The 16,144-nt window shown below is 40.3% G+C and overlaps 1 protein-coding gene and 1 pseudogene across 1 annotated transcript; one reads left to right on the top strand and one right to left on the bottom strand.

Moving 5' to 3' along the window:
* The first annotated feature begins 2,897 nt into the window (after positions 1-2,897).
* LOC149229009 (LEAF RUST 10 DISEASE-RESISTANCE LOCUS RECEPTOR-LIKE PROTEIN KINASE-like 1.4 pseudogene) lies at positions 2,898-3,998 on the top strand (annotated as a pseudogene).
* Positions 3,999-8,739: 4,741 nt separating this feature from the next.
* On the bottom strand, positions 8,740-9,815 carry LOC149229008 (uncharacterized). The gene is made up of 4 exons (XM_089380933.1): positions 9,676-9,815; positions 9,345-9,527; positions 9,030-9,242; positions 8,740-8,776 (listed from the first exon to the last, which is right to left on the bottom strand). Exons 1-4 carry the CDS (start codon positions 9,693-9,695, stop codon positions 8,740-8,742), a joined length of 453 nt encoding a protein of 150 aa, XP_089237059.1. The 5' UTR covers positions 9,696-9,815.
* Between the last annotated feature and the right edge of the window lie 6,329 nt (positions 9,816-16,144).

Raw genomic sequence — 16,144 nt, 5'->3', positions numbered from 1 at the left:
GGCTATAAACAAAGTCAAAAAATCAATAGAGAAAGCACAAAATCATTGCCATTGCATGAACCTGCATGAAATCATTAGCCATCCAAGACGTTTCCTCAAGAACAAAATCCCAATGAGATTTCCTTCGTGGAGGCTCCAGAAAAGGTTTTGAATTAGCAGATTCTGTGTTCTTTCTCAGTCTATAGCCTGCATGTCAGGCAAATTTGGCATTAAAACAATATTTCACGGCATAGCTAACAATGCTGTGATAGAGTAGTCTCCTATAGAATGAATATATTAAATATCTATTAAAAATTTTGAAAGCATTTAACCATAAACCTCTATAATACTTTGATCAATTTGGCCTCTTCCAAAATGATATCTTCATGTGCTCTTTTTGCTGCAGCCGATAAGTTTGAATTCTTCTCCATTTCCAAAGGAAGAGCAACTCCTGGGTATTTTACTATTTACTACTCACAATACCAGATAAGATGGCAACTTTTGATTGTGGAAGCATAGACATTTTTTGGAAACTAGATATGCCACCCGCTTGACTCTCAACCTCCTTTTCTAGTACAAAAGAGGAATTTTCATTCCTTTTACATCCTGAATATTTGTGATCTTCGGTGCTAGCAGGTAATCCTTATTCAGTCTTTATCTTAACAGCAGTGACCCCTAAAAGTTTATCTTCATACATAGAATTGGCTCTGCTCCTCGTATGCAAATCCTTATAATTTGATGAAGATGTTTCCTTTGTATTGTCCAAACTTGTACTTTCTAGTAACCTCTCAGACATTGAATGTTTCTTACAGGCACATTCATTGAAGTCAGGTTTCTCATGTGTATGAGATGAATTAGTTCCTGATATGTTCAGTTTGCCAACATCAACTGCAATTGTGGATGAACGATGTTGACTATTTTCCTGTTCAACATGTACATTCTCCTCATCTTCAATCAACCATCATACCTCCTATTCAGACCTGGTTCCAATACAATAGCATTCTGGACAAATTTATCTATACCCACTTTATCATTTTCTTGGCATGAAGTTTGATATGTCTCTTCACTAACCACCATCGATGCTGCAGAATTTCTTGGAACTGCGTCTTGAGCCACATTGACCTCTTTAGGATGTTGATGGCTTTGGATATTGTCAAAACTTATATCAACCTTAATGCCAATATGATTTCCTTCATTGTGGATATATGGTAGCATCCCTATGAGTGTCCTACCTCTGTAGCCCACCTAAATCAGTTCCCAAATGGTTTTCATGCATAAGTGCTTCTCGCATTCCATTCTTATTGAAGGGCATGGACTTTGAAATATTGGTTGATGAAATATTACAATTTTTGTCTGCATGTGTCTCAACCTCTGTATCTTTGACTTCTCCAAGGCCTTTTAAACCAATGGGAAAATTTAGAGATCTATCACTAATAATGACTTTAACATTATCCTTTATTGAGGAGTGTCCAGTATAACGATTTGTTTTATGCCTATTTTTTCTTGCATATAGCCTTTAGCTCCCATGCGTACACCCCCCTAAGTATTTTGATTCTTTTAAATGTGTTTGAATCCGACTTCCATCCAGCTGTGATGTCTGCTTTCCTGTGCGACATGTCCTTTCCCATCACAACATGATGTGATTATTTCATCATCCACGACTTCTGTATCACCAACAAAATTGCTTGTTGTGTTTAATTAGTTGCCAAGAAAAGTCCCAGGTCTTCTATTGCTTTCGGCAAAATCTCCAATTGGTAAGGCATTCAAAGAAAAGCTACCTTTTGATTCACTGCAAAGTATCATTGAATGATTTATTGGCTACCATAAGAGTTTATGTAACTAAGTATTGATTGTGCTCCATGACAAAAGCAGAGATTTTGCAAATTCGTAGAGACAATAAAAACAAAGCTAAGCAGGTGATAAGCCTGAAGAAAACCTTGTTAGGTACTACTCAGCCAGTGGATCCATTGGTGATGGAGACAGAAAACCAATAGAGTTTGTCTCTCCAAATTTGAAATCCGAAAATTTTCCTCTTGAAAAGAATAAAACAAGATGTAAGCTACAGCAAAGCAAATAACCCTCACTAAGCATGGACTGTAAATTCAAGGGAAATGAATAAGAGATGAGACCTTCTCCAGTGATTCCATCTCCCGCCTCCGTTCTTCACGAACAAAAAACTCCTACTTGATTTCATGGTAATCATTTCTCTAGTGGATCAGTGAATAGAACAACACCGTTAAAAGAAAGCTTTGGGACTATAAAAATGGTATACAAACAAAATTACTGCTCACGAAGAGAAACCGAAGCTGTGGCGCTTGTATGAACAGTGGCAGGAGATGTGGTTATAACATTTCAGAACCAACTAAAACGTTTATTTGCTATTGTCCCGATGGCACCTCGCATACAGAGATATGCCCACCAATAGCATTGCTACTTTTCCTGAACCCCTTCTCCCAATTCGATTACGAGACCCAATGCTTAAATTATCACAATCTATAAAAATGTTTTAAATGTTCCCTCCATTCTGCACTCTTGAACCCATGGACATATGTGTATGTGTTTCCCTATATTGTCAAGTATTCCCCCTCTTTGCAAAAACTATCGATTTTGCTTTTACTCATAATAGTTGTTATGACCGCGTTGCAGGTCATAAAAACAGGCCCGCCATTGTAATAGGTAAATATAATTCTTCCTAGTATTCGGTATCTCCACGGTGATATAGTACTGAATTTGTATCTTTCTTTTCATTATTTTCTTCGGCGTTGGACACAGGATCACATTCATATCTATCTGCTCGTGTCACCACAGGTTGCTCCACTGGAGGAATTGCTTTGGTAGCAATAGCGGTACTGTTATTAGGGTATTGTCTGAAAAATAGAAAAAGTTCTAGGAATTTCTGCAAATATGAGAGAAAGGACATGGAAGCGTGTGTGCTTGGGCGCGAGACAGGCGATTTGCCAATATTCTCTTACGAAGCACTTCGCCAGTCAACAAATTGCTTCCACGAGGAGAACGAAATTGGGGTTGGAGGGCTCGGGTCGGTCTATCTGGGTAAGCTTAGCGACGGAAGAACTGTGGCGGTAAAGAGACTTTCTCATGATAACTCCAAGAGGGTCGATCAGTTCGATCAGTTCATCAATGAGGTTAAGATTTTTTCGACTTTGAATCATCCACACATTGTCCGGATTTATGGCTGCACCCCTGCACACAGCCCACAGCTGCTGCTCGTATACGAATTTTCCCCAAACAGAACCCTAGCTGATCATCTTCATGGCGATCGAAAAAACCCCAAGGGATTACCATGGAATACTCGCTTTAATATTGTTGTTCAAACTGTGCAGGCCTTGGCTTTTCTTCACAGTGTTCATCCGCCTATATTGCACAGAGATGTGAAATCCTCAAACATTCTGTTGGGAGAAAATTTTATTGCCAAAGTGGCTGATTTTGGGCTTTGCAGACTTGTGCCTGTAGATGCCTCACATGTCACCACTTCTCCACAGGGCACACCATGCTACCTTGATCCAGTGTATTATCAGTGCTATCAGCTGACAGAGAAATCCGATATGTACAGCTTCGGGGTCGTTTTGGTGGAGATCATTTCTGCTAGATTAGCAGTGGACACCAATCAGAAGACCAGGGAAATCAACCTTGCTACCATGGCAATAGCTAAGATTCAAGAAGGGGCTTTGCATGAGCTTGTGGATCCGCAGCTCAATATCGAAAAGAACCATGAGGCGAAGGCCATGGTATGTGCCGTTTCCGAATTAGCGTTCAGATGCCTGGCGTCAGAAAGAGATGACAGACCACACATGGAGCAAGTTGTTACTGAGCTTGAGGAAATCAGACATTTGTGTGTTGGCAGTTCAAATGGTCCAGGTGAATTAGAGGAAGGATACCTTTCCAACATCAAACAGCTGAGCACAGCGCCAATATCTCCCACCTCTGTTGAAGACACGTGGCGCACGAAGCTTCACTCCCAGGCAGTGCATAATTTCTCCCTTGAAACTTCGTATGCATAGTGTTTAATTTGCAGTTTTCAGATTTGGCGCACCAGAAGCTTCACTCCCAAGCAGTGCATAATTCCTTCCTTGGAACTTTGTATGCATAGTGTTTAATTTGTAGTTTTCAGATTTGCTCCAGAATCTGGCTTTCTGACCTTAACCCAGGATGTAAAAAGACCACAGGTAATTAACATTCCCGTCTAGCTGGACTGTATAATGGCCGGGAGGCATAACCGCATGCTATTAAGGTAGGGCAGGGAATAATGAAATCTGAATAACTGGGTATATTAGAAATTGAACCAAACCTGTTTCATATAACATGCTGTTGGAGGAAATTTTTGTAGGAAAGAAATATGGAGCCTCCCAATGTTATAATATAAACAACATTTGTTTGTATTTACATAAAAGTTTGGTCAAGTTTGCAATCACTGCTACCTGAGCTCTGCTTGAGTCATGTATCTCAACCTCTGTATCTTTGACTTCTCCAAGGCCCTTTAAACCAGTGGGAAAAGACCATTTAAGTTGGTGTCACCATCAATTAAAAAAAATTATAACTGATTTATGTCGCCCCTTTCATATTTAATTCATATTTAATTAAGAAATTATAAAAGAAACATTTATCACCATTTGGTTCCTTTTGTGACACCAGTGGACTACTACCCTGCTGCAAAGGAGACATCACCCCTGCATGAGAGTGTCTCCACTTCATGCCAAAACTTCATGACAGCAGCAGCAACTGCATGAGAATTTTTTGTTTGCTTCTGGTACAAGTCCTTTGTCCAAAAAAAGTCTCCATGACCTGTCCCTTGAGCTACCGAATGAAGTCTCCATGACCTGTCCCTTGAGATACCAAATGACTTACTTGAGCAGCTGCAACCATCTTCCAAATCCTCGTGTTTATGTGTTATATCAAGTAAAGTATTATAGGCACACACAGATTTCTGATTTTCTTTTTCTCTTTACAGGCTCTCTTAAGCTCCCACTAGGTCTTAAGCTCCCACTAGGATCAGATTTCATCCTTAGCTATCACTACCCAGTCTGTGGGGTGGCCCAAAAGGTCTTTTGATCATTAGTGTGAAAGCTACACACAATTTGACAAAGATACATAAATCACTGTTATCAAACTCTAGGAATTTAGGATTTTATTTTTTATGCAGTTGGAAAATATTAACGCTAAACAGTAAGGTTTCTTTGTGAATGTTCAGTAATATGGTTAAACTGTTAATAGTCATACTTCAAAAAAGCACTTCTGAACGGTCCAAGTAGTGACCTACTAAATCAGGAATAATAGGGCCAATTCAACTTCAATTCAACATCAATGCATGAATAACTAGGCTGTTGCAGTAAGTTCTGTAAGCCCAATTGTAAACAAATTATTTTCCTTGTATGCGTTATGCATAGAGCAATGCTTATTTCTCAAAAATGTCCAACGCTGTTGCAGTAAGTTATGTAATCCCAATTGTAAATGAATTATTTTCCTTGTATGCGTTATGAATAGAGAAATGCTTATTTCTCATGTCCAGTAAAAGTTTTGGTAGCATTAAAAACTCAATATTTTTAACCTATAATTAGATGAAAAAGTTCATGTTAATGCTTATTTCTCATGTCCAGTAAAAGTTTTGGTAGCATTAAAAACTCAATATTTTTAACCTATAATTAGATGAAAAAGTTCATATTAGGTGTCACCGTCAATTGAAAAAAAAATATAACTGATTTATGTCTGCCCCTTCATATTTAATTAAGAAATTATAAAAGCAACATTTATTTCTCTACCCTACTTCATTTCCCTTTCGTGCCTTTCGTTGAAGAAAAGCTAATAGAAAAAAAATTGTGAATTACATAAAAGTTCAGTCAAGTTTGCAATCTTGATTTCCTGGATAAAATAATTGATAAAACTTTAGTCATATAATTGATATTTGATAAAACTTTAGTCATATAATTGATAAAACTTTAGTCATATATGTGATCCTGCACTAAAGTTCAGTGAATAATGCAATCCAGAACAGAGTTATCACCATTTGGTTCCTTTTGTGACAGCAGTGAAAGTGTCTCCACTTCATGCCAAAACTTCATGACAACAGCTGCAATTGCATGAGCATTTTTTCTTTGCTTCTGGTACAGGGCCTTTGTCCAAAAAAAAGTCTCCATGACCTGTCCCTTAGGCTACCCAACGACTTAATTCAGCAGCTACAGCGGTATTCCAAAGCCTTTCTTGCATAGAACAAAGGCAGACATATAAGTAATATAACACAAACATAAATAATGTTGTTATTTACACAATACTGTGAAGGTATTTACGTTTGGTTATAAACAAAGTCAAAAAATCAATACAGAAAGTAGAAAATCATTGCCACTGCATGAACCTGCATGAAATCATTAGCCATCCAAGACGTTTCCTCAATGACAAAATCCTAATGAGATTTCCTTAATGGAGGCTCCAGAAAAGGTTTTGAATTAGCAGATTGTGTGTTCTTTCTCAGTCTAGCCTGCATATCAAGCAAATTTGGCATTAAAACAATATTTCACGACATAGCTAACAATGCTGAGATAGAGTAGTCTCCTATAGAATGAATATATTAAATATCTATTAAAAAGTTTGAAAGCATTTAACCATAAACCTCCATATTTACTTTGATCAATTTGGCCTCTTCCAAAATGATATCTTCATGTGCTCTTTTTGTTGCAGCCGATAAGTTTGAATTCTTCTCCATTTCCAAAGGAAGAGCAACTCCTGGGTATTTACTATTTACTGCTCACAATACTAGATAAGATGGTAACTTTTGATTGTGGAAGCATAGACATTTTTTGGGAACTAGATATGCCAACCGCTTGACTCTCAACCTCCTTTTCTAGTACAAAAGAGGAATTTTCTTTCCTTTTACATCCTAAATATTTGTGATCTTCGGTGCTAGCAGGTAATCCTTCTTCAATCTTTATCTTAACATCAGTGACCCCTAAAAGTTTATCTTCATACATAGAATTGGCTCTGCTCCTCGTATGAAAATCCTTATAATTTGATGAAGACGTTTCCTTTATATTGTCCAAACTTGTACTTTCTGGTAACCTCTCAAACATTGAATGTTTCTCACAGGCACATTCATTAAAGTCATTGCCTGCTGTGTTTAATCGGTTGCCAAGAAAAGTCCCAGGTCTTCTATTGCTTTCGGCAAAATCTCCAATTGGTAAGGCATTCAAAGCAAAGCTACCTTTTGATTCACTGCAAAGTATCATTGAATGGTTTATTGGCTACCATAAGAGTTTATGTAACTAAGTATTGGTTGTGCTCCATCACAAAAGCAGAGATTTTGCAAATTCGTAGAGACAATAAAAAGAAAACTGAGCAGGTAATAAGCCTGAAAAGAACTTGTTATGTACTACTCAGCCAGTGGATCCATTGGTGATGGAGACAGAAAACCAATAGAGCTCGTCTCTCCAAATTTGAAATCCGGAAAATTTCCTCCTTGAAAAGAATAAAACAAGATGTAAGCTACAGCAAAGCAAAGAACCCTCACTAAACATGGATTGTAAATTCAAGGGAAATGAATAAGAGAAGAGACCTTCTCCAGTGATTCCATTTCCCGCCTCCGTTCTTCACGAACAAAAAACTCCTACCTGATTTCATGGTAATCATTTCTCTAGTGGATCAGTGAAGAGAACAACATTGTCAAAAAAAAGCTTTGGGACCATAAAAAATGCTATACAAACAAAATCATTGCTACTTGAGCTCTGCTTGAGTCATGTATCTCAACCTCTGTATCTTTGACTTCTCCAAAGCCCTTTAAACCAGTGGGCAAAGACGATTTACGTTGGTGTCACCATCAATTAAAAAAAATTATAACTGATTTATGTTGCCCCCTTCATATTTAATTCATATTTAATTAAGAAATTATAAAAGAAACATTTATCACCATTTGGTTCCTTTTGTGACACCAGTGGACTACTACCCTGCTGCAAAGGAGACCTGTCTCTTGAGCTACCCAACGACTTACTTGAGTAGCCGCAACCGTCTTCCAAATCCTTTCCTGCATAGAACAAAGGCAGACAGATAGTAATATATCACAAACATAAATAATGTTGTTATTTACACAATACTGTGAAGGTATTTACATTTGGCTATAAACAAAGTCAAAAAATCAATACCAGAAAAGCATTGCCACTACATGAACCAGCATGAAATCATTAGCCATCCAACACATTTCCTCAAGGACAAAATCTGAATGAGATTTCCTTCGTGGAGGCTACAAAAAAGGTTTTGAATTAGCAACTTTTGTGTTCTTCCTCAGTCTAGCCTGCATGTCAAGCAAATTTAGCATTAAAACAATATTTAACAGCATAGCTATCAACGCTGAGATAGAGTAGTCTCCTTTCGGCAGAATCTCCAATTGGTGAGGCATTCAAAGAAACACTACCTTTTTATCACCCTTTGGTTCCTTTTGTGACACCAATGGACTACTACCCTACTGCAAAGGAGACATCACCCCTGCATGAGAGTGTCTCCACTTCATGCCAAAACTTCAAGACAGCCGCTGCAATTGCATGAGAATTTTTTGTTTGCTTTTGGTACAGGTCCTTTGTCCAAAAAAAATCCCCATGACTTGTCTCTTGAGCTACCCAACGACTTACTTGAGGAGCTGCAACCGTCTTCCACATCCTTTCTTACATAGAACAAAGGCAGACAGATAGTAATATATCACAAACATAAATAATGTTGTTATTTACACAATACTGTGAAGGTATTTACATTTGGCTATAAACAAAGTCAAAAAATCAATACAGAAACCAGAAAAGCATTGCCACTGCATGAACCAGCATGAAATCATTAGCCATCCAACACATTTCCTCGAGGACGAAATCTGAATGAGATTTCCTTCGTGGAGGCTACAAAAAAGGTTTTGAATTAGCAACTTTTGTGTTCTTCCTCAAGCTAGCTTGCATGTCAAGCAAATCTGGCATTAAAACAATATTTAACAACATAGCTATCAATGCTGAGATAGAGTAGTCTCCTTTCGGCAGAATCTCCAATTGGTGAGGCATTCAAAGAAACACTACCTTTTTATCACCCTTTGGTTCCTTTGTGACACCAGTGGACTACTACCCTGCTGCAAAAGAGACATCACCCCTGCTGCAAAAGAGACATCACCCCTGCATGAGAGTGTCTCCACTTCATGCCAAAACTTCAAGACATCCGCTGCAATTGCATGAGAATTTTTTGTTTGCAACAGAGGTCGTCTATCCAAATTTGAAATCCAAGGGATTTTCTCCCTGAAAAAATAAAACAATATGTAAGCTACAACAAAGCAAATAACCCTCACTAAGCATGGCCTGTAAATTCAAGCGAAATGAATAAGATATGAGACCACCTACAGGAATTTCAGTTCCCTCCTTTGTTCTTCTGCCTGGTTATTGCAAAGAGACGAGACTCCACTGTACCTCGACGTCCACAGCTTGCTGCCCTTCGTTGCCAGTTTGCGCTGAAGCTGTGTGGTGGGGGTCAGCAGACACGGAACTCGTTCCTGTGACCTCTGTGCGCTCCTTTGGCTTGCATCCCTGCACAAACAAGAAAACCAGTCACAAAAAACAATAACCCTAAAAACAAAAAACAAGCAAGAAACCCTGGCAAGTAAGTGGTTTTGTCTTCCTCGACAGTCCAACCAGCTTTTGTACACAGTCCAACCAGCATTTAAAAACTACCAACCCATACGTGGCCCTCCTCATCCTCCTGCAGCAAAGGCATTTGCCTCTGCCCTCCTCTACATGCCCGTCACCCTCCTCTGCAGCAAACGCGGCTATCCGCGTGCACGACGGACCGAGTACACTGACAAAATGGTAGGGTTTACTTAATTTTTTAATTAATTAACTAATTTACTTTAACAGTTTTTAATTAAATTGGACGGCATATTATTGTTCAATAGTCTAACAAATGAATCTAACGGTTAAGATTAAGACAGAGAAGCATCTGGGAGAGTTGATTTCAGAGGGAAATGTCTTATGGCATAATTATTATTACTAAGTGATAATTTTTTATTTTGTTTTAATTAATTTATAAAAAAAATCAACAACCCTCAAATAAAATAAACACTCACAAAAATTACTGAAACAACGATTAACCAACCACATAAAAATTACACTGAAACAACAATTCACCAGCGAAATGTAATAAGTCTAGAGAAAAATGTATATCATCAAACGTACGTTAAAATATTAACTTTCAGAACCATCAACTCATTAATGCTATGATCATTTATAAGTACTTTTCTTAAAATGTTTCAAATACAGAAGTAAAATTATTTTAAAGTGGTTAAACTAATTTCTTGCCATTAAGATTGATCTCATTAAAAAAAAATTGATAAATGATTTATTAGTGATGCAATATGACTTTGAACCTAATGCAATTAATTTCCCTCTTGCTACTTTTTTTTAACGTATACTATGTTTTTGGGGTTTTATGTACACGAATTTCTCTTCGGCACCTCCATGACCGCACTAGTAACAATTATATGTCAAAGTTGAATCCGCTACGAGGCGAGAGCCATAAACATGAAAAACACAACATTAATGCTACGTTCCCCTATTTCGATAACATGGACAGATCTTATTTCCCTTCCGAGTTCCCTTCTTTTTCACTATATTTCCTAGCATCCCTTACAGTCCAAGACGCGAGTTTGTCTGACGATACTATTCATAGTTTGTTTGGCCCCTTCCCACCCCAAAAGGCAAGCATTGTTCGCAACTCTAAGTTGCTCGAATTGGCTTTGACTAAAGACGGTTTGCCCAACCTCATTAGCATCCCTACTATATACACCTAGCCCACCTAATCCAGGATGTTTTTCCTCCATTTTTTGGCTTGAGCATTGAAAGTCTAGGTTTTTGTTAGGCCGATTTCATCTGCATTTTGTTAGTTAAGTATTTTTTTGGTTTCAATATTATTATTTTATTTGCAAGATTTTTATTCTAATGGTTATGTTTTTCTTATTTTTTAGTTTTTCTCATGATTTCAATTTTATGGCACTTTTTCCATTGAGTGCTTTTCAATTTTATGGCACTTTTTCCAAGTGCTTAAAGGGATTTAGGATGCTGGTGTATTTTTTTCTTTTGACCTGGTTGTGAATGTTTTCTTCAGTGACAACTTTGTTATCACTAGTTACTTTAAAAAAAATCTTTTAGTGTGAAAGTATGGAGATGAGTGTGGAAAAAATAAAGGCTCGCCATTTAAGTGCTTAATCTAGCTTTTTTTAAGAGCTTCACCAGTTCTTTGGACACTAAAAAAGTAGCTTGATCCAGGGTTAAAAACAAACTCTCGATCAAGCTATCACATTCGATTGGGCCATTTTTTTTTATTAAATACCTATCTCACTGTGTGCACTTGCCATTTGCACAAACTACCAAGAGTGTGACGTTAGCTGGACCGAGAGTATTGGAGCTCTATCACATCAGATTTATACTCATAGACTTAAATGACAATATCAAAAATCAGAAATCACCGTGGTAGTACGCAGTTGGACAGCACAAACAACGGCCAAAGCCAACTTCTCGACGTAAGCATATCGAGTTTCTGTATCTAAAAGGTTGCGACTGAGATAATAGATAACATGCTCAGTGTCATCATCGTCAGTTTGGACAAGAACCATGGTGTCGGCGGCGGCCAAATATAGAGTGTAGTCGCGATAATAATTCGGAGGACGGAGCAATGGAGAAGAAACAAGGAGGCCCTTGAGATGCTCAAAAGATTCCTGAGCAGTGGTATCCCAATGAAAAGGGACATCGCGTTTTAATAATTGTGTAAAACCTTTGGCCACCTCGGCATAGTTTGGAATGAAACGACGTAAAAAAAGTTCTTTACCCTGCAAGCTTTTCAATTGTTGTAAAGAAGCAGGGGGAGGAAGATTCACTATAGCCTCGACTTTAAGGGGATCCAAACGGATACCCTCTCGGGAAACAACAAACCCGAGAAGTCGGCCAGATTCAACGCAGAAGACACATTTGTGAGGATTAAGCCTAATTCGGTAGTATCGACAGCGAAGAAAGATTTCGTGAAGGTGCTTAGGGTGGTCCTGACGTTTGGCTGAATGAGCAGGGAGATCATCCAGGTAAGGCTGTACAATGTGTCGAATGTCATGGAACGCATAAGACATTGCACGCTGGAAGGTAGCACCGGCATTTTTAAGACCGAAAGGGAGCTTCTTATAGGCAAAAGTGCCCCATGGACAGATAAAGGCAGTTTTGTGTTGATCACCGGGAGCAATATTGATCTGGTTATAGCCAGAAAAACCATCCATAAAAGAATACATTTCACTTCTGGCACACTCGTCAATAATTTGATCAATGAATGGTGTGGGAAAATTATCTTTAGGACAGGCCCGATTTATATCACGATAATCAACACAAACACGGATTGTACCCTGTTTTTTAGTCACAGGGACGATATTTGAAACCCAATCTGTGAGCGGAATAGGATAAATAAAACCAGCTTTAAGAAGCTTCTCTACCTCGGCCTTAATCGCTGCAGCCTTTCGGGGGTGTACAGGGCGTAAACGTTGGTGAACTAGCTTAGCACAGGGGTATGTGATTATCTCATGCACCACTATACTAGGATCAATGCCGGGCATTTCTTCATAAGACCACGCGAAGACATCACGAAATTCGCGAAAAAGATTAGAATACAGTTGAATCTCCTCTGGAGTACAAGTGACTCCAATGTGAAGATGCTCGACAATCCCTAGTTTTACAGAGATGTCGATGGGCTGGGTTTGCGTAATATTTGCCATATTCCCTTCAGAAGACACCTGATAAATCTGAATAGGTGTTTGTAATGGGAGGCAAGGAGCAAACCGCTCAAGGCAAGTGAGAATATCCTGAGGGGCAGGGAGAAACGAGGAACGATGGTGAAAATCATGCCAAGGCAGTTCCTCGTGAGACATAGTCTCAATAATGGCTTCATCGGAAGAGAATGTTTCTTGTAAAGGATCCGAAGAAGTTTTATCTACAAGCCCTGAGGATGGATCAAATGAATGGAGAATCGTGCTCGAAGGAGCAAGTTCAGAAGAAGGAGTCGATGCAGCAATAATTTCAACATAGTTGAGTTCAGCAGGACTCAACGGCATCTGGTCGCCCCAAGAATCTACTTGGTCGGTGGGAGGAATGATCCACGGATCAGAACAAGTAGTAATCATATTAACAGAGGCGATGTTAGGAGGTGGGAGCGGAAAAACACCCATAAGAGCGGGATCTTTGAAAAGTCCGGCTCCCAGACTCTCAGATAATTGCGAGGTATGCTCCACAAAAGGGATGTTACCTTCAGAAGAGGAAGCGAAGAATGATAGCTGGTCTATGGTAACAATCTTCCCTTGATGAGGGAATCGGATGATACGAAACAGAGATGAAGCAACAGCTTTCATCGCGTATATCCAGCTACGTCCGAGAAGGAGGTTGTATGTAAGAGTAGCATCAACGACTTCAACTTCCATTTCGACCGTTTTCCCTTCCAAAGTGATGGGCAAACGTTGGAGTATACGATAAGGACGGGACGCTCTTCCATCGAAGGATTCCAAGGTTGTGGGAGACTGGCTCAGCGTCGGGGATCCAATGGCTTTCCAACAGGCAACAGACATGATGCAAGTAGAAGCACCTTCATCAATGACTGTTCGATGAATTGTTTTGGAATCAATGATAACCTGTATAAGGAAGGCAATTTGGGGAGGTAGTCTCTGCGTATGGCGTTCTAAGTCAAAAGTAATTAAATCCGAATCGGCCAGGTCTATGCCACCAATAGTGGATAGCAAGGACTTCCTCTGAGAACGGAAGCTCTGGAGAACTTCTAAAGCGGACATAGCCGATGGATTCTGTGCTAAGTCCTCAACGATATTGTAGTGCTGTGCAGCACGAGCATTTGGGTTGTAAGAAGATTTCCGGAGTACTCCTTTTGGAGGGGGTCGAAGAGGCGTCTCAGTAGTAGGTCTCTCAATGTGGAGCGGACCCGAACTGAACGGTGGAGCACTAGAGGGGATCTCAGGCTCCTTCCCGGCAGATGGCGGATAATCTTTTGTTCGAGTACTGATATTAACAGGTATCGTTCCAGCCATAAACACTTGAGAACCGAAGGAAGAGGGAGGCTGAGAAGGGTCAGCCACCATCTGAGTTTTTTGAGTTTGTTGTGAGGGAAAGGGTTCTTTAAGCACCGCAGGAGTCCCAGGGGCACCTTTCAACAAACGACTAACTTCAGACCGCCTCGAGCAGTCCTTGCTATAGTGATCCTCATCGCAGATAAGACAAGGATACTTGGGTTTGCGTTTAGCACCGTCCTCGGGCGGAGGTTTAGGGGCTTCCTATTTAGGTGGATCTGATTTATTTTTCGCTTTCCCTTTCTTCTTTCCTTTCGAGGCTTTGTCTGCCGTGGTGGATTGGACGGCATTAACCTCGGAAGTAACATTCGAAATGGGTGCTACCTGGGAAGGTTGTTCATTCGAAGCAGTCGATTTTTGCTTCCCAGGGTTCGCGGGATTCTTTTTTGAGGATGAACTAACCGAACCAATAATACCGTCAACAGTTGGTGTTGGCGGGGCTTTAGATGTTCCTGGTCTTGGGGCATCAGGCAGATAATCATACAATGTACCTGACTGAGAGTAAACCAAGTCAAGGTACTGAGCGCACGCGATAGCTTTCTCTTCAGTGACACACGCCCCCATGGCAATGTCCCGAGCTATTGGAGGAACGAACGAAGTCGTAAACCAATCGGTAAGAAGCTGGTCAGGAATCCAAAATTTAATCATACATCTACGCCGTCTCCATTCATGGATATGATCAGAGATATGCGTAGCCGTCGTTTGTCTTAAGGATGTGAGGAGGTGTGTACTCGTTTCATATCGAATGGGTAACTGAAAATGCGTGAGAAACTCCATAGCCAAGGAGTTAAAATCCTGAAAGGATCCGCGATTGAGCTCAATATACCACTTAGCTGCAGAGCCAGTGAGAGTCCGCTGAAAAAGGCGAAGCCGAATTGAATCGTCAAGCCATGAATTGGATGAGCAACAAAGGTCATAAGTCATGACATGGGCTTGTGGATCTTCATTAGCTTTACCACCAAATTTTGGACAGTCACCGGGAATTTTCGTTGGAACCGGAGGCCAATATGGGTTATGAAGAATAGGATCATTGGTTAATTTAGACACATCCGGTAATTCTAAAGTTGCTAAGAAAGGTATTTGAGGATTAAAGGACATCTGGGGCTGCTGTTGAGATGGAGCACCAGGGTTCCAACCAGCTGGCGGTTGCCCCCAAGGGCTTGGTCCGGACAGATTTGGCCCCATAGGGTTTTGTCCATAGGGACTTGGGTTCTGCCCCCCAGCATTCCATGGATTACCAAACGGTCCTGCAGAAGCACCATATGGTTTCGAATAAGTCTGATAAGGTTTCGTCTGCAGTTGTTGGTAATTTTGATATGGGGCAAACAACGGTTGCCCTTGAGGTTGCTGGTGACCATAAGGTGGCTGGACTCCAAACTGAGTTTGAGAAACAGGCTGAGTTTGATAGGTCTGTTGAGATTGAACTCCAGCTTGCATTTGAAAACCAGATGGGGTCTGGGGTCCAGCCTGGGGGAAAAAACCAGGTTGAGCAGTGCCAGAAGGATGTCCTGTAGGTTGGGCTATCTGGCCGGAAGGATAACCTTGTTGATATTGAGGTTGACCTCCCTACCCAGAAGGTTGTACCTGCTAGGAAAGGAGTTGTTGTTGCCCAACTGAAGGTTGTCCCAACGGACCAAATGGCTGAGTGGGCTGGGCAGTTGGTTGGCCTGATTGGATTTGAGGCTGACCGACTTGCCCAGAAGGTTGACTATACTGGACGGTGGGCTGACCATGTGGTTGAACAGCTTGTCCAGATATTGGACCATACTGGACATTGGGTTGGTTTGGGTTAATAGATGATTGACCAATTTGTCCAGTAGGATAACCTTGCTGGATACCAGGTTGGACTTGTTGAACAGAAGATTGACCTGAGTTACCAGAAGGTTGAACATAAGAAGAGAAAAACGGACCACCAGAAGCAAAAGGGTTTCCATGGAAGGACTTCCCTTGTTGGTCTTGAGGAGGTTGTCTGGGAGATTGTGCAGACGACACTTGGCCACCATGAAAAGAGGTGGAACCCCAGTTAATTGACAATGGAACTGATAC

Source organism: Pinus tabuliformis, chromosome J, assembly GCF_031772625.1.
Source record: "Pinus tabuliformis cultivar Carrire ecotype Pingquan chromosome J, CPIR1, whole genome shotgun sequence".
Lineage (NCBI taxonomy): Eukaryota > Viridiplantae > Streptophyta > Pinopsida > Pinales > Pinaceae > Pinus > Pinus tabuliformis.
Note: the sequence above shows the minus strand (reverse complement) of the source record. Positions and strands in the feature narration are given on the sequence as shown.